At 36.0% G+C, this 20,488-nt stretch overlaps 1 protein-coding gene across 1 annotated transcript; it reads right to left on the bottom strand.

Annotated features, from left to right (window-relative positions):
- Positions 1-5,195: 5,195 nt before the first annotated feature.
- On the bottom strand, positions 5,196-19,610 carry LOC110438292 (Immunoglobulin domain-containing protein). The gene is made up of 4 exons (XM_087303805.1): positions 19,500-19,610; positions 14,177-14,494; positions 7,699-7,998; positions 5,196-7,617 (listed from the first exon to the last, which is right to left on the bottom strand). Exons 1-4 carry the CDS (start codon positions 19,546-19,548, stop codon positions 7,436-7,438), a joined length of 849 nt encoding a protein of 282 aa, XP_087159931.1. The 5' UTR covers positions 19,549-19,610; the 3' UTR covers positions 5,196-7,435.
- Positions 19,611-20,488: the final 878 nt, after the last annotated feature.

Genomic DNA, 20,488 nt, shown 5'->3' with positions numbered 1-20,488 from the left:
AACAAATTAACGCGCATAATGTGCTTTCTTGAAGTGACTCACTGTGCACAAACAAACAATGTTGTTAATCATTCAAATAAACAATCACTCAGATATCTATATTATGCAAACCTTTAAGTATCCTAATTGACTACGTGGAAAATAATAACACATTACATAATAAAATGAAAACATACACTTACCGGCCACTTTATAAGGTACACCTTACTAGTACCAGGTTGGACACCACTTTGCCTTCAGAACTGACTTAATCCTTCGTGGCATAGATTTAACAAGCTACTGGAAATATTCCTTTGAGATTTTGGTCCATATTGACATGATAGCATCTCCCGTTTCACCACATCCCAAAACTACTTTATTGGATTAATATATGGTGACTGTGGAGGCCATTTAAGTACAGTGAACTCATTGTCATATTCAAGAAACCAGTTTGACATGATTCACGCTTTATGCCATGGCGCGTTATCCTGCTGGAAGTAGCCATCAGAAGATGGGTACACTGTGGTCATAAAGGGTTGGACGTGGTCAGCAACAATACTCAGGTAGGCTGTGGCGTTGACATGATGATCAATTGGTACTAATGGGCACAAAGTGTGCCAAGAAAATATCCACACCATTACACCACCCCCAGCAGCCTGAACCATTGATAAGGCAGGATGGATCCATGCTTTCATGTTGTTGATGCCAAATTCTGACCCGACCATCCGAATGTTGCAGCAGAAATCGAGACTCGTCAGACAGGCAGCGTTTTTCCAATATTCAATTGTCTAATTTTGGTAAGCCTGTGTGAATTGTAGCTTCAGTTTCCTGTTCTCAACTGACAGGAGTGGCACCCGGTGTGGTCTTCTGCTGCTGTAGCCCATCCACCTCAAGGTTGGACATGTTGCGCATTCAGAGATGCTCTTCTGCAGAACTCGGTCGTAATGAGTAGTTATTTGAGTTACTGTTGCCTTTCTATCAGCTGGAACCAGTCTGGCCATTCTCCTCTGACTTCTGGCATCAACAAGGCATTTGTGCCCACAGATCTACCGCTCACTGGATATTTTCTCTTTTTTAGACCATTCTCTGTAAACCCTAGAGATGGTTGTGCATGAAAATCCCAGTAGATCAGCAGTTTTTGAAATACTCAGAGCAGCCTGTGTGGCACCAACAACCATGCCACGTTCAAAGTCACTTAAATCACCTTTGTTCTCCCTCCCGATGCTCGGTTTGAACTGCAGCAGATCCTCTTGACCATGTCTACATGCCTAAATGCATTGAGTTGCTGCCATGTGTTTGGCTAATTAGAAATTTGCGTTAACAAGCAGTTGGACAGGTGTACCTAATAAAGTGGCCGGTGAGTGTAATTTGAGTTTATTAGCATAAATTATTCCTTTTGCATTTTAAAAGCCTTAGAGCTGAAGTAAATTCTACAAATGTTTAATTCTACAAATGTAACTATATATTGTCCTTTTAGGAGGATTAAATAGTTTGTGAAAAGGCATTAGTGCTTATAATTTGCTTTCATGAAGTGACATATTATGCTCAAACAGCAATGTTGTTAATCATTCTAATAAACAATCACTCAGACATCTATATTACGCAAAACTTTAATTATTCTAATTGTCTACTTGGAAAATAATGACACATTACATAATAAAATGAAGACATACTTTGTGTTTATTTGAAGAAATAATTCCTTTTCCATTTAAAAGGTCTTACAGTTGAAGAAAATTCAACAAATGTTTATTATGTACACTCATGAAATGAACATTTTAGCTGAAAACCACTATTTTAAAACTTGAAATACAAAAAAAAAAAAAAAAAAAACTATCTTTAAATGTCAATAGGTATTAAAATGACACCTTCTTACATTTCTGACTGCTTATCAAAATATAATCCAAACCGTTTGCTACGCTCTTCTAGTGCTGGACTTTTAGAATTTTACTCTGTAAATCTGATGTGGCACCTCTTTTAGTCGCTATGCTCCAAAATTTTGGAATTGTCTCCCAAATGAAATGAGAGCAGCATTCATGTTTTTAAAAAGCGTGTTCAGACGCACCTTTTTAAAATTGCATATGAATATAACAGTTTGTGAAGTGTATGCATTTTATGTATGTACAGTTGAAACCAGAAGTTTACATACACTGTATAAAGAGACACATAACCATTTTAAATAAAGTGAGAAGTTAATGTGACTAAACTTTCTCTCTTTTAGGTAAGTTAGGGGTCGCAAATGTATTTCTGTTCTACTTTATAGCAGAATAATGAGAGAGAGATTTTTTGAGAAGTTGTTGTGACTTTTCTTGAAAGTCAAGTTTACATACAATAAGATTATTCTGCCTCTGAAAAAAGCTCAGATGATGATGTCAAGGTTTTGGAAGTTTCTGATTGGCTAATTGACAACATTTGAGTTAATTGGAGGCACAACTGTAGAGTAGTCTTTAAGGAAAACCTCAAACACACTGCTTCCTTGTGTGACAACATGGAAAAATCAACAAGCCAGAATCAACAACAAAGCCAGATTACAATTTGCTGAATTACACTGGGAAAAAGAATAATTGTTAGAGACATGTCCTGTGCTCTGATGGAGCTAAGATTAAACTGTTTGGCCATAATGACCAGTGTTACATTTGGAGGACAAAGCAGAAAGTTTACAAGCCTAGGAACACCATCCCAACTGTGAAGTATGGGGGCGGCAGCATCATGTTGTGGGGCTGTTTTGCTGCAGGAGGGACTGGTCCACTTCACAGCATAGATGGCATCATGAAGAAAGAACATTATGTAGAAATACTGAAGCAACATCTCAAGACATCAACCAGGAAATTAAAACTTGGCCACAAATAAATCTTCCAAACAGACCATGACCCTAAGCATACTGACAAATTAGTTAAATTGTGCTTTAAGGACAACAAAGTGAATGTTTTGAAGTGGCCATCACAAAGCCCTGATCTCAATCATATAGAAAATTTGTGGGCAGAGTTGAAAAAGCTTGTGTGAGCAAGACAGCCAACAAATCTGACTCAGTTACACCAATTCTGTCAGGAGGAATGGGCCAAAATTCCTTCAAACTATTGTGAGAAGATTGTAAAAGGATACCCAAAACATTTGAGCAAAGCTTAAAAGCAAAGCTTAAAAAATAAGAAAAATTTATGTACACTTTTGACTTTCTAGAAATTTGTATGAAATTCATTTATATAATGCCAACTTATCCAGCACGTTTTACGCAGCTGTAAGGTCCAGCCAGTTGGTCCAATGACGGTATCCAATGGTGGATGAAGGTTCACTGCATGTTCGGTCTTTCCAGTGCACAATGTTGATTTATATTAAACTTAACTCATATCTGACTCCAATTTTAGTATGAGATGGTTTAGAATATTAATGTGTTTATCCTCGTTTTATCTGACTCCAATTATAAAACATTGAGAAGGTTATTTTGTTTCCGTTCACATTAATTTAGATTATGATTGAATATTCTCTTCGGTTCATCATTTTATGTTATTCTCGTTCATTGGGATCTCTATAACATCCTGAATCTTGTACCGGCCGAGTATACAATTTCTTAAGCACAAGCATGTCAGTCTTGGTCACTAAACAATGGCGATTGACCGCTATCCTAAAAAGGCAGAACCCTACTTACTCAGATTAGGATATTTTTTATGCGGTCCCCATAGGTCTGCTACCTCCTAAATCAGACAGAGCTATTTAGTCATATAACGATCATTACTATAGAATTAAGCAGACCAGTCGTACTTAAACTAGTAGTAACTTTGAATAATCACTATACTATCTAAATAGTATTAAAAGTTTATCGGGTGAAGGACTATCCCCTTAGATATCCTTTTACAGCCTAAGTATACATGAATAAATGTCAATTTGTTAGTCGGAGCTCTAGAGACATCATATAGCGTGCCGCAATGCTCCGTCTACCGTGTTCTAGTCCGCTACTAACCTGAACAGGGGCTTGTGGTGCTATGAAATTACCACAATCTATTAAAGATAATAACACGAACTCTGTTTGAATAATTCAGAACATTACAATTTATTAGTCAGGTAAATGTATTATGCCAATTCAATCAGTCAATTCATAAACGATCAATACAAAACATCAAATTATCAAAGATAAATCCAAGATGAAAAAGATGCATTCCTGACTTTGAAATATACATAACATGGAACAAGCCATGTTATCGGCTGATCTGGTTAGGCAGAATCGCCCTGAGTCTTTCTTAGACCTTACCTTAAATAATCCAAGAATTCCCTCAAGGAAGGGGGTGTGTGTATATAAAAGTCACACCCTTCACAGTGGTTCAAAAGATGCCTGAAGTAATATATTTATTGTTTTGATTATGTCTATTTCTGAGAGGATGAGACCATTGTACCAATCGCACTGAGACATTTCAAATGATATCAAACATAATAGTTAAAGTCACTTGGGTTAATCTAGAACATTCAAACATTGAAATGACCATATGCGTGAGTTGGGGGGATGAAGCTGAGTTTCAGCATACTCAGATGCAAATGCAGCAGGAACTGGTTTTTCACGCATTCCCCCCTGGTGGGTTGTGGAGTCAATTGGCCCTGTCTTCAGCTCATGTTTTGAATTGTCAAAGACATCAAAAATATTTGTCTTACACAGCGGATGCCCTTCCAGCCGCAACCCATATCTGGGAACACCCACACACACTCATTCACACTCATACACTATGGACAATTTAGCCTACTCAATTCACCTGTACCGCATCCCTCGCTGGAGCTCAGCTCGCCCAAATGGCTCTGCAGCGAGCACCACTTGCATGTCTTTGGACCGTGGGGGAAACTGGAGCACCCGAAGGAAACTTACTCGAACGCAGGGAGAACATGCAAACTCCACACAGAAATGCCAACTGACCCAGCCAAGGTTCGAACCAGCGACCTTCTTGTTGTGAGGTGACAGTGCTAACCACTGAGCCACCCAAAATATTTTACAGATGTCAAATACTAATTTAAGGAAACGTCCGATATTTAATTGTGAATAAAACGGACTGCTTTAGTGAAAGTGGGTTTTGGCACATTTAAGTAGTAAATAGTAGTAAATCTTATGCACAAGCAAGCTATTTGTCCACCCAACAAATGAACCACGTGTTGTTCCAGTTCAATAAATGAGACCGCAACAGGTTTCAGTATGACTAACAAAATAGTGGTTACGTAGAAAGAAGTGTAGGTGTTTAATTGATGCATGAGAAAACACATTTTACTCAGCTAGTTCATTTGAGACGTCAATCAAAACCAACTGTTGTGCTTAATGTTAACAAATTGCTTTTATAAAAATACAAATGCAACGATAAATAAAATACAACGATGTCGTGGCAACCTTAATCAGATTTTCAAGAGATCAAACAAAAAGTGAAACTGAAAGTACTTTGTGGTGCTCTTGGTGAAGTGAAAGATCACAGATTGTCATCTCAAGATCTTAATCTACTGTATGGTTTTAGACATTAGGTTAGTGAACTATTCAACAGAAATTATTAAATAGAAATTATGGTTGTTTGATAGATTCTCAGATGTAACTTTTCCATACTTTTTTGTTTCTAAATATCTGTATAACATTGCTTTCAATTTAATTGAAACGTGCACATAAAAAAACATCTCTTACACCACAATGCTACATGCCGTTTGGGGGTGGGGAGTGTTAATAGAGGTTCAGGACGCTAGAGGACGCCAAATCATCTTTTTTTCTCTGCTACCTCTCTTGGCTGTGATATCTTACTAAAAAAGGAAGGAAATTGTAAAATAATAACAACAACAACCATAATAATAATCTTTTAATAGGAAATATGCCAGCATGGTGACGGAGTGGGTAACACAATCGCATCAAAGCAAGAAGGTCGCTGGTTCGAGCCTCGGCTGGGTCAGTTGGCATTTCTGTGAGGAATTTGCTTGTTCTCTTCGTGCTTGGGTGGGTTTCCTCCGGGTGCTCCGATTGACTGATGTAAGTGTAAATTGTACTAGAAAACTTCATTTGATTCAATTAAAAATGTTAACTCCCTTACCTTAAAGGGATAGTTCACTCAAAAATGAACATTTCCTCACAATTTTTTACTCGCGCTCGAGTTTCTTTCTTTTGTTGAACACTAAAGAAGTATTCTGAAAGCTGAAAACCTACTTCCATAGTAACTGTAGTAGGAAAAACAAATACTATGGAAGTCAATAGTTACAGCTTTCTTCAAGACGTCTTTTTTTCGTGTGTTTAAGAGAAGCAAGAAACCCAAACAAGTTTGTAACAGATGAATGGTGAGTAAATCAGGGCTGCACAACATCGGAAAAATTAGACATTGCAATATTTTTATACTGCAATATATATTGCGAATTGAAAACAATGCAGATGGTTTAATATGTGCATTTGGAAAGAATTTATAATGTTAGATTGATTGGGATGATTCTGCAATAGAAGTGCATCTCTATAAAATCTAATAAGCAATCTATAAAAACAATAAAAAGATACAATTGGGGGGTCCAATTTCACTACATGTCAGTGCATGTGACAAATAAAGGGCATCTTTATCATCATCATAATTCAGAAACATCAATCATTCATTAATTAACAAATGGTACAATTTATTATGCCTGAATGCTTTTAAAAATCCTCATAGGGCTCAAAGACACATACAAATGATCATTTATAATACAAACTCCATATTGCACACCCATGCGAAGGAACACATTGCGATATCCATGCTGAAGTTATATATTGTGCGGCCCTAGAGTAAATGAAAACAGAATTGTCATTTTGGCCTGACCTAAAACATGAGTGCATATCTTTCCACTAAAGTTCTTCGGAAGTTGATTTAGCACACCTAAGCAACATCCTGTCATGAGTTAAATTCAGACAGGACCAAGAAACAGGTCCGCTACCTACATTGCCAGACCACATTAAACAAAAAGCTTTGTAGGCACAAAATAGATGAAAGTACACATGGATGTAAAGTATTATGATTTAATTAGTTATGAACAGCATATCGTGCAAGCTGTGTTAGATGACTGACTCAATATTATAAGTGAAGAACATGACTTTAGTCATATCTATTGTTTAGGAAGAAGCATTAAACACTCATTCATTCATTTTCTTTTGGCTTAGTGCCTTATTTATCAGCGGTGACCACAGTGGAATGAACTGCCAACTATTCTGACGTGTTTTACACCGCGGATGCCCTTCCAGCTGCAACCCAGTACTGGGAAACCCCCATATACTCTCATTTACACTCACACATTACGGCCAATTTAGTTTACCCAATTCACCTGTAGCGCATATCTTTGGACTGTGGGGAAAACCGTAGCACGACAACACTCAGAGAACTCCACACAGTAATGCCAACTGGCCCAGCCGGGACTCAAACCAGCAACCTTCCTGCTGTGAGGCATCAGTGCTAACCACTGAGCGGCTGAAGCATTAATCGTTTAGATTAAAATACTTCGTTTAGTCCTGTTGTAATAAATTAATGTCTGTTTCCTGAAGATTAGATGATGGCCTGCGGCTTTTCTGTTCAGCTCTTCTGGATCTGAAATCATAAACCAAGACGGCTACAGTAGCCACGCCCACCAGAGCAGAAAGGACCAATTGGATCGCAGCTTCAGCTGAGTCACAGCAGCAGACATGATCTAGAGAACAACAATTTTATATAATAAATAAATATCAACTGATGCAGTACTATTTACATTGACGTTTAGTAATGATGCTACCTGAACATGGCTGACAGAGTGTGCTGATGTCCAGACGTGTGGTCTGGTTGCTGATGGTGTTGTTGATCACACAGCTGTAGGTGTTTTCATCCTGATATTCCACCTCCAGAGGTAGAGTGAGACTGATGCTGAGATCAGACACACTGATGCTGGACAATACACTGTTTCCTTTGTACCAGGAGAGACTCACAGCGCTCACGTTCACCACTGAACACAGCAGGACACATTTAGAGTCTAAGGATCCTGACGATGAAGGATTTTGTGGACAGTAGCTGTTAATGGCAGGCTTGGGAAGACGAGCTGGAAAACATGAGGAAAACTCTTCTTTAAAATCAAGAAAATACACAGATGTATGTTTGTACTGGGTGACGCAGTGTTGCAGTAGGTAGTGCTGTCGCCTCACAGCAAGAAGGCCCCACCCCCCACAGTCCAAAGACATGCGTTATAGATGAATTGGGTAGGCTAAATTGTCCGTTTTGTATGAGCATGAGTGTGTGTGTATGTTTCCCAGAGATGGGTTGCGGCTAGAAGGGCATCGGCTGCGTAAAAACGTGCTGGATAAGTTGGTGGTTCATTCTGCTGTGACGACCCCGGATTTAAAAAGGGACTAAGCCGACAAGAAAATGAATGAATGAATGTTTGTACTGTATAATGCTGGGGTCACACCAAATGGAAATGTGCAGTTGAAGTCAAAATTATTCACCCTCTATTTCTTTTTTAAGCATTAACTTAATGATGTTTAACAGATCCAGGAAGTTTTCACAGTATTTCCTAAAATATTTTTTCTTCCAGAGAAAGTCCTATTTGTTTTATTTTGGCTAGAATAATAAAAAAAATGTAAAAACCATTTGAAGGGTTTTTTCCATATATTGGTTTATTTTACTTTATTTTTAAAGGCCAGGTACAGTCAATCTAGGGCCATATATACATGCAAAATAAAAGACAGTTTTGCAAACAAAAAATAAAGCAATGAGCAAAAAATGTAAAACAAATGCAAATATTTAAAAAAAATGCAAAGCAAAAATTAGTTTTTGAGAAATAAAATGAAATTTGCAAACAAAAAAAAACTGCAAATAAAAATGAAGCATTGCAGAAATATTTGCAATTTAACAATAAAAAAATAAACAAATATATCATATTTCACTATTCTTTTGTTTGATCAAACCTAATTCACTGTGTTTGGACCACGTCAGACATATAAAAGGATTACTTATGCACATCACCTCAAAAACAGAGGAGAATGGCCCTGAAGTGCACAGTACAAGGTAAGAGATGAGAGCTGTCTGTCTATCTGGGGCTGCTTATTGATCATAAATGTATTGTTTTCAATTTTGCGCCATGGAAACACAGAGATTCATTCAGGAACTGTTTGATATGTGAATATAGTTCAGTAAAAAGAAAGCTAGAACCGTATGAGCACCGGCAAGAGCTTTCATTTGAGCTATAACTTGTACATGTGTCATATGAAAAATATTACAAATATTAACAGTATTTCCTAAAATGTTTTTTCTTCCAGAGAAAGTCTTATTTGTTTTATTTTGGCTAGAATAATAAAAAAGTTTTAAAAAACATTTGAAGGGTTTTTTCCATATATTGGTTTATTTTACTTTATTTTTGAAGGCCAGGTACAGTCAATCTAGGGCCATATATACATGCAAAATAAAAGAAAGTTTTGCAAACAAAAAATAAAGCATTGAGCAAAAAATTTAAAATAAATGCAAATATAAAAAAAATGCAAAGCAAAAATTAGTTTTTGAGAAATAAAATGAAATTTGCAACAAAAAAAAACTGCAAATAAAAATGAAGCATTGCAGAAATATTTGCAATTTAACAATAAAAAATAAACAAACATATACATATATATATATATATATATATATATATATATATATATATATATATATATATATATATATATATATATACATATATATATATATATATATATATATATATATATATATATATATATATATATATATATATATATATAAAATATAAAAGAGAACCGATCACAGTTGTGTTCCAGGCACGGTTGCTTCAAGCAAGGAAACAGGAGTGCGCACTGGCTTTAAAACAGTCGTGCGCATCACTTCAGCTGTTAGCACGAGTAATCATCACTCGCGCGAAAGTAATTATTTTTGTTAGTCATGCTGTTTCTCAATTCCAAGATCACATTTGCACACATATTGGGTGACTAATACTCAAACCACAATTTAAAAAATATTTTCAACCAGCCAAAGTGGCTAGTGGGAGTGACTGTCTAAACCGCCAAAGCTGAAATCTACCCGCATTTGGTGGGTTGGCGGGTGTTAATGTTAAGCCCTGTGTATATATACACACACACCCAAAGCCTAAAGCGCAATGCTTCATGGGTTTTTTAAATTTCATTGCAATCGTGTCACACCAACATCTCTGACCCAGTTCATGCCCAGTTATGAGTTATTAACTTGGTTGTGACGTGACCCACATATGGTCCATGTTTGGCCCTTGTCTGGAAGCCAAACTTGGTCCAGTAATGAGCCGTAATTCACTGCGGCATGTGGGCCAAGCAAAGCCTGATTGTGGGGGTCAAATAAATCTTGCTATGTGGGAGATCTTGTACTCCAAGTTGTTGGTACATCCCAAGTAGCAAAGAATTCTGGCCGAGATTTGCCATAAAGCTGGCACAGCAGGCATTCGTTCGACACTGGCATACAGCATGTGGGCCAAACATGGTCCAGGTTTTGCAGAGGTGGCAACACACAAAACCAGATATCAAATGTAGTATCTATGTGGGCCTCGTAATTTTGGCCTATCTTGACTCACATTTAAAATACATTTAAATCTTTTTTTTATTATTATTTTTTTTTATTAGAATATGCAAAAATCATACAAATACAAGAAAACGTCAACAAATAACAAATACAAAGCAACGAAACAAAAACAAAACAAAAACAACAACAATATAGTCATGTACTGGTATGTGCTTGAGTGTGTGCGTGTGAGTGTGTGTATGCATGTAAAGGTAACTTGGTGGACAGGTCAGAGTACATACATAAGGAACAATAACAGTAAATAAATGAAGCAAGTGTCACAGATATAGATAAAACATATAGAAAGAAACCAGTCAGAGGTAGGGAGTAACAACAATGCTTATTAATGTATGATAGTAAAAATGAGAGTAAAAAGAAAGAAGGGACAACAGTAATAACTGACAACAATAATAATAAATCACAAGTGCTACACAAACTACCACTACAAAAAGTTACTTATATTACAACTACTACTGCTTCTACTACAGCCACAACCACGACTATTACTACTACAATGTCTACTAATACTGATACTACTACCACTGCTGATACTACTATAGCGTTTGCTACAACTAATACAACAACGTCTACTGCTACTACTACTACTACTACTACTACTACTACCACCACCACAATCACTTCTACTACATATACATCAACAACATCTACTACTGATATTACTACACCAACAACGACTACTACTACTACTACTGTAACTACCACACCATTACTACTTCTGCTACTACTTACATGAACTACTACTTCAATAATCTCCGTAACAATTACTCAATAACAATCGATACTATTACACTGTCTACTACTTCAACTACAACTACTACTACTACTACTACTACAACTACTACCGCTACAACTACAACAACTGCAACCTTTATAATGATAATGGTATAAATACTTGTAATAATGATAATGGAAAGATAACAGGACACGTCAGAACAGTAATAATAATAATAATGATTACAAAAAATAAAAGTAATACCATTTATGACAAAGGTGTCGAGGAGAGGGGAGGATGGGAAATCAGGGAGAGGACAAGTAATAATAATAATAATAAATAATAATAATAATAATAATAACAAATAATAATAGTAGTAAGTAGAATGGGAGAGAGAGGAAAAGAGAAAATAAACTAATGATAATAAACAAAAATTAATAAAATACTAATAATAAAAAAAATAAAAAATAAAAAATAAATAAATACATACATAAATAAAAACAGAAAAGGAAGTGGAGGAGTAGAAGAAAAAGAAAAGAAACAATAAGAGAGAAGAAAAATAAAGTTCAGCAAACAAAGCAATGAGAATAAGCAATAATAATAATAATAATAATAATAATAAAAACTAAATAAATAAAAAAGAAAACACTATATCAATGCTAATTATGAATTATACAAACCCACATGGAAGAATAATATTAAAGATATGTATGATAGATTATTACTGTAACTTGATAACTATAATATACTCATGCTGGTAATAATAATAATACTAATAATAATGATAATAATAAAAATAATAACAGCTGTAACAATAAATTTAAATCTTTTTTGAGTAAAGAAAAAATTCTACCAATCAGGTCACTCTGAGAAAAAGCACGACCATAAAACTAAATGCTTCATGGGTTTATCAAGTTCATTGCAGTCGTAATACACCAACATATCTGGCCCAGTTCAGACCCAGTTATGGGTTATCAACTTGGCCCAGATATGGTCCACGTTTGGCTCTTGTATGGAAGCCAGACTTATACTGTAATTCACTGCAGCATGTGGGCCAAGCAATAGCTGATAGTGTGGGCCAGATCTGGGCCAGAAAAATTTTGCTATGTGGGATGTATAGTTACACTTTTGAGAGGAGGGTGTCAGGGTATGCCGAAGGTTATGCGACTGTACAAAGGCAATGCTGAACCTACCCCATGCAATGGAGTATATGCCGAAGCATGCTAATAGGACTTTTAATTTGCCAGTAACCTGGGTTAAGCGCTTCCGGCGAATTGAATGCCAATGCAAAATCCGCTGCGTTTAAGGTCTGTTTCCTTTAAAAATGAGCGATCTCCACTAGCTGAGTGATATCCGATTTAAAGTGGGTCTCAGATTGTACAAGAAGCACTGCATTAAATTACATTTCCCCTGTCATGTCTTTATAATATGAGCATTTATTTTACCCCAGTATATTCAATGGAGCTTCTGCGTTAGCCTGCCGATTCTGACGGGCGAGTGTGAGTAAACAGCTTTTTGTCTCGTTTTACGCTTGAGCAACCAAATAAATGCTAAAGTTTATTTAACTGAATGTATTTTAATGACATTACAACATCGATGCTGTATAAGGAACCGTATAAAATGGATAAAAGTTCACAATAACAGGTCACCGGAAGTGTATCAGCATGGGAACAGCACTAGCTCGGCATATACCCTATTGATGTAGAAGTATAAATTAAACTAGAACCTAAAGTTTATTGATAAACTTTGATGTTGGCTTGAGAAAGCCAACGTGACTGCACTAGGACTGGGAATGGCAGTTGGCAGAAAGCACGGCGGCAGTTGCTAAGTGGTTGCTAGGCAGTTGCTAAAACGTTTATGGCATGGTTAGGTGGTTGCTAAGCAGTTGCTAAATGGCAATGCTCATGTACATGTTTGATCAAATGCTAATACTTAGTAGGCATTTCTAGCATATGTTATTGCATTTAGATAATCATTCATAGAATGTAACGAATCGTTATTAGCACTTGGCTTCCTTTATCATTGTTACCATGCATAGTAAACAGGAAGTCCCATTTGCTAGCACGAGTCAAACAAGCCAATGCCCAGGTCCCTACGATGTTCTGATGTAGAGATATTGCTATTTTAAATGGTTGCTAGGTTATACTGTTTTATTGCTATGGGGTTATTTGACAGGTTAGTGATGATACATCAAAGCTTCTTGGCAATATGAGTGATCTAAATCAACCCCGATGCTTCTATGACAGTCTTTATGAGTGTCAAAAACTAGACTTGAACATTATGTATTACTGGTGTTGGGTTGCGGCTGGAAGGGCATTCGCTGTGTAAAACAAATGCTGGATAAGTTGGTGGTTCATTCCGTTGTGGCGACCCCTGATTAATAAAGGGACTAAGGGAATGAACATTATGTAAAAATGGCTTGCGGTATTTTTTTGAAAATACAATGCTTAATAAGTGTAAAAGTGATACATGCAATAATGGCTTGCCATATCAGTAAAAAATATGGAGTTTAAGTCAAAAATGGCTTGCCATATTTTGAGAAAAATAATGCTTAAAAAGTATTTATTGAAAAACTATAAGTCTGATAAACCTTAAAGATATAGCAACAAAATCTAACGCATCTAAATACAGCTTTTGGAAAATTTGGGGCTTGTATAATTTTTTTATATGCCCGGGTTATAAAAATTTAATATTTAACATTTTTTTATTTAAAAAAAGATAAGTCTTATAGGCATGAGGAGATATAGCAACAATCTTGAATGCAGAAGGCACATTTTGACCACATTTGGGCCTTGTGGCATGAACGGCCTAGAAGGAGATACGTTTGTTTTCAAGGACAGAGTAGTGTAACAGTATGTTGGCTTTCTCAAGCCAACACAATTAATCTAAACCAAGTGATGCGATGCTTCACGTCTGGTGTGACCCCCATATAAGTTATGAGCATACTCACCAATGATGGTGACAATAAAAGTCTTCTTGAACACTTTTTGACCAATCAACTGTGCTTTATACACTCCAGAGTCTGTGGTCCTGGTGCTGTTGATGGTCAGAGACCCGGTCTGGTCCAGGATGAGTCTGTCTTTGAATCTGTTGTCCATTTCAGAGATGACTTGGGATGATATGTTGAGTTTGGCGATACACTGATCTCCGCACATCCACATGATCAGATCGTCCTCTTGTATTTTAGTCACGCCAGTCTGTAGCGTGACAGAATCACCCTCCATCACAGACAGAGACTCGGTCTCATCGATCTCAACACCAAACACTCCTGAAACACATGGGAAAACTGTCTCAATTACCAATGTACAGTAAGCACTTGAATGAACACTACATTTTTGGAAAATAAGCTTATTTTACAACTCCCCTAAAGTTAATCAGTGGAATTTTACCATTTTAGCCAATCTACAGGTCTGGCAGGAGTACTTTTAGCTTAGCTTAGCGTAGCATAAATCATTGAATCAGAGTTGATTGTGTTAGAACTTCTAATTTATTTGGGTAAGTGATGACAAATGGCAGTAAACCGGCAAACTACTTGTGATACAAACCTGTGTGTTTATGACAATATATTAAAAGTAAAATAATATGATAAGAAAATAACAGTTTGCAACATCATGCTGAGAAAAAACTCTCTGCTAAAACCAGCTTGACCTGCATTGATGACACATTGATATAAAAACAATGTAAAAAACAAAAAAAAAAAACAATCCCAACTAATTTGATGTCAATCGACCACCTTGATGTCAAACTGACATCAAACTCTAATATTGTCCTAAAAAATACATCAAAAATAGATTTTTTAATTTTTTCTGATGTTGTTTTGACATAAAGGTAGCTTACGTACATTGCAGCAATGCAAAACTTTCCAAAAAGTCAAGTTCAAAGCTATTAGAATTACTATATTTTATCCATAGTCTACAGAAGGAAAAATAGTAATTAATAGTGTTATTTTGGGATTTCCGATTTTGCCTACCCAAATTTAAAAGCTTCCCAAATCCACATGCAGAAGTGTAAATGCAAAAATTTGGTATCATCTTAAAGAAAACCCTTTCTTAGAACACTATTGAAAGTGTTTAAAATAACTGTATATGTTGTCTGTGTTATAAAAAACACCTAAAAAAAGAGGCGCTTTTTGCATTTTTTTTGACCATTTGACCATTTATGTGAAGCTGCTTTGACACAATCTACATTGTAAAAGCGCTATACAAATAAAGCTGAATTGAATTGAATTGAATTTTTTTTTTTATGAACTCAAATTTGAAAGTGTACCTTTCAGGTTCTGTGTGGTCTAGCGTGCTGTAATTAATTTTAATGGTTCCTGCACATGTCTGTAATCATAGGAAACAGAAACATGTCTCTACCATAATCTATGCAAAAGTTAATTGCATTCCAACTAATGAGAGGTGCTGTACAAGCCACAGAGATCGATTCTTGTTTACGTATTTCACTATTCTTTTGTTTGATCAAACATATTTCACTGTGTTTGGACCACATAAGACGTATAAAAGGATTACTTATGCACATCACCTCAAAAACAGAGGAGAAATGGGCCTAAAGTGGACAGAATAAGGTAAGAGATGACAGCTGTCTGTCTATCTGGGGCTGCTTAGTGATCATAAATGTATTGTTTTCACTTTTGCACCATGGAAACACCGAGATTCATTAAGAAACTGTTTGATATGTGAATATAATTCAGTAAAAAGAAAGCTAGAACCGTATGAGCACCGGCAAGAGCTTTCAATTGAGCTATAACTTGTACATGTGTCATATGAAAAATATGAAAATAAACCAATGTTCAATACCCAGCTTGGGTATCCAAAATACTGTGTATTTAAGTGTAAATAACTTTTGTACAGTAGAATAAAAACCAAAGTGATGCATATGTGCATAAAACATAGATTACACACTTTCAAACAGAACCACTTAAGGGGGTCTGGTGCAATGCTAGCACTTTAAATCTTAAAGCGAAAGACGATGACGTACCGCTGCCTGGTCCGCGGAGTTTAACTGGTTACAAAAATCAACATGCAAATAAAAAGCCATCAGCGTTTAAATTTAGTTTTTTCAATTGTTTGCAACCCCTGAGGTGATTACGCTACATTAAAAACACAGCAATAGGGTCAGATGCAGCAGATAGATTTTTGGCATCAGATTAAACTTTCAGACACATTTACGGCACTCGAGTATATTTATTTATTTATTTATTTTTGTTTATTGGTTTTAATAAACATACAAACATAAACAAAAAAGGGTAAAAGCAAGTGTATCAGTAGACAAGTATAGCAGCAAAAGGCAAAGAGAAAAAAAATTATAAAAAATTATTATTTATTTAATCAATAAATAAATAATAAAAAGAATAAAAATACAAACAAAATACAAAAATCATAGTACACAAAGTTATGCTGTGATTAAGGTCACACATATTATGAAAATACATCAGATGTGTTCATAGAGTCAGAGGATCATTAGAGGCATCCATAATTTTTGAAAGGCATCCCCTTGGTTTTTTAAGTAGTATGTATATTGTTCCAAGATCATTGCTTCATTCAAGAGTTCTATGAACAGTTCAAATGTTGGAGGTCTTTGTTGGTTCCAGTTGAGCAAAATGCATTTTTTCACTAGATAGGAGATGATGGCCACTCACGTATATTAAAAATAAAGGCCACGACTGAATATGGAGGAAGGTCTCGCAGTGACGCTCTCCAAAATTAAACAGAGAACAGACTTGGGCCTATTGGTGTTTTCACTCTTTAATGAAAAGTTTGTATATTTATAACAACTTTAGAGGATATTGGGATTCACTGGTCACCATTGTTATTTTGGGGGTCGTGGGTTGAAAGTTTGGGAACGCCTGCTCAAAATGAGTGCTCAGCCAAACAATAAAAGGTGCGAAAATATGTTCAAAAGGCAGCAAAAGCTCCAAATATACCAATTTATTAAATTAAAAAGGCTAACACAAAGTGTGTAATGGGCACACCGGCTCTTCATCAGACCATCAGACTTTATCAGTCTGATGAAGAGCCGGTGTGCTCAAAACGTTACACACTTTGTGTTAGCATTTCTAACTTAATAACTTGCTATTTTTGGAGCTTTGGTGAACCTATTTGAATATACAAAATCCAGTGTAAACTGGTCATTTGGAATTAAAGCTACATTATATTACAATACTTTTTGTGTCATGATTTTGGTGGTCAAACAAATGGGTTATTTTGGATGTCAAATGGACGTCAAGGTGCTGACATCAAATCAATTTGCATTTTTATGCATTTTTTTTAACGTCAATATCAATTTGATGTTTTTTTGAGACGAGAAAATGATGTTTCTTTTCATTCATGGTGTGTATCATTCATTCATTTATTTTCCCTCAGCTTAGAGCCTTTATTTATCAGGGGTCGCCACAGAGGAAAGAACCGTAAACTTATCCAGCATATGTTTTAAGCAGTGGATGCCCTTCCCAGTATGGGGAAACATCTATACACTCTCACATTCACACACATAAACTAGGACATAGAAATGCCAACTGACCCAGCTGGGACTCGAACCAGCAACTTTCTTGCTGTGAGGTGACAGTGCTAACCCTGTCGCATTACCAATTATACATTTATTGTTATTGCAATTACACACAAACACACACACATCACATTACACTAGACCAGGGCCCGGTTTTTCAAAAGTAATCCACTAGGATTTTGGATAAGGGATTGGATCAAATCTTGAAAATGGGTTTTTCAAAAGAAAAAACGAATTACATAATCGGATTAGATCACGTAATCCAATCTTGGTTTTGATCCGGATCAAACCTTTAGTTTGGGTTTTTCAGACCTTTTTTGTAGGATCTGGATCACTTTGATCCAAAAAACCTGGATTAAACTGATCCCATCAGGGCCCGTTTTTTCAAAAGGTTTAATCCGGATCAAATTGATCCAGATTTAATAATTCTGTTTTTGCGATCCGTGATCAGGTAATCCAGCTTACTTTTTGAGCCAGATTTTCAAAGCAACATCGGATTGGATCAATCTGATCCGAATAGGAACTTTTCAGGATCACTAAATCTGGACAACCAGTGCTCAAACAGCATAGGACATCACAATGTAGAACTATAGATATGTAAAGAGCGACAAGTAGAATAGCCAGCAAGGGGCCAATATAACTTTATTTTTATTTGAAATGAAAACTAAAATTTTTTAAATAATTACTAAAATAATAATAATAATAAATAATAAAAACAAGAAAAAGCCCACCCCATCCTCTTTCAGCAGTCCACTCATCTGAGACCTATAACACTGTACATTGAGGATATTTATAATAAGTTTCAAATATAGATGTAAATAAAAAAAAAAGACTTAATATCAAAAACACTCAGATGAGCGGACTGCTGGAAGAGGATGGGGTGGGCTTTTTCCTGTTTTTATTATTTATTATTATTATTAATTTAATATTTACAAAATGTTCTTAGTTTTCATTAAAAAAACGTTTTATTACAGTTATATTGACCCCACGCTGGCTATTCTACTTGTCGCTCTTTACATATCTATAGTTCTACATTGTGATTTCCTCTCCTGTTTGAGCACTGGTTATCCAGATTTAGTGATCCTGAAAAGTTCCTATCCGGATGAGATTGATCCAATTCGATGTTGCTTTGAAAAACTGGCTCAAAAAGTAAGCTGGATTACCTGATCACGGATCGCAAAAACAGAATTACTAAATCTGGATCAATTTGATCCGGAATAAACCTTTTGAAAAACGGGCCCAGGGGTCACCAAACCTGGAGGGCCGGTGTCCTGCAGATTTTAGCTCTAACCCTAATCAAACACACCTGAACAAGCTAATCAAGGTCTTACTAGGTATACTTGAAACACCCAGACAGGTGTGTTAAGCTAAACCCTACAGAGACAGCGGCCCTCCAGGACCGAGATTGGTGACCCCTGCACTAGACGCATTACCTTTAGGTATCAGTCAATTTAGAGATAAAAAAAAGTCACAATTCTAAGAAAAAAAGCAGTGATAGTTTTGAGATAACCCACAAATACAAACTCATATCTCGCAAATGCAAGTACTGAATCATGCGGGAAAAGTTGGAATTACTTAAATAAATGACTCCAATTGAGAAGCAGCTCATCTAACTTACCAAACACTTGGGAAAAGTTTAATTGTTTGCAAGTAAATGCAAGTCTAGATATTTATTTACATTGCCTGCTGTAAAATAAGGTCACCATTTTGATTATTGTTGATTTAGTCAAACTGCAAGAATGAAAATACAACGCATATTAACTTACCAGCGAGACGCCAGAAGCACAAACAAAGCAAAACAATCCTGCACACCATTTTTAGCTTTGGTAACTCAGTACTGCACAATGCACTGACTGGAAATGCGAGCAGGTGTGAACCCACCCCAACACTCTTCTACCATCCCTCCTCATGCACATACGCACACTGTGATTGCATTAGTCCTCCTCCTCGCATAGATTTTGCAAAATTAAATTTTTATTAGTTATGACAGTCAATCATATGAATTTCCCAACATCTTCTTGTAGCTAGTGTGCAAATGTTGCTATATTTTGTAGTGTTATATTTTGCTTGTGTATTAAATAAGGTCAATAGTAAATGGTGCAGAGATTTAAAGGTATAGTTCACCCAAAAAGGACAATTGAATTACCCTTAAGTGTTTATAAACCTTTATGAGTTTCTATATTATATGAAATCTATATTATATATTATTATATCTATGAAAGCATTGACTTCCATAGTAGGAAAAACAAATACTTTGTATATTTATGGTCATTTTTAGATTTCTTTTGTGTTAAAAGTTAAGAAAGTAAGTCAAACAGGTTTAAAACAAGTGAGTAAATATTGACAGGATTTCAGTTTGCGGTATCTCTTTTAGTTGAAATAGACTTGTTTTGTGGTTTCACTGCTTTGTTTTAAACATTATCTGTATTGAGTAACAGGAAAAGGTCTTGAGATGTTCATGTTATCAGGACCGGAAGAAGCCCTTCAACCACAAAAGCGACACAATAAACAAGCAAACTTGTGCAACCTTTCTGTCCACTCAGCAGAGCGGCACCACATGCCTTTGTAGACCACGTTAAATCAGACCACAGCCGGTTTCGGTTTGACTCTGAGAAACTGAGCTGCCCCAGTTTACTAAAACAGACATAGGTCAAGAGTATCTACTGTGTCAGATTTGGTTAAAACTGAAGTTAAACCATCTAAACCAGGGGTCACCAAACTTGTTCCTGGAGGGCCGGTGTCCTGCAGAGTTTAG

This window comes from Danio rerio, chromosome 22, assembly GCF_052040795.2.
Source record: "Danio rerio strain M-AB ecotype USA chromosome 22, GRCz13ab, whole genome shotgun sequence".
NCBI classification, from domain to species: Eukaryota; Metazoa; Chordata; class Actinopteri; order Cypriniformes; family Danionidae; genus Danio; species Danio rerio.
Note: the sequence above shows the minus strand (reverse complement) of the source record. Positions and strands in the feature narration are given on the sequence as shown.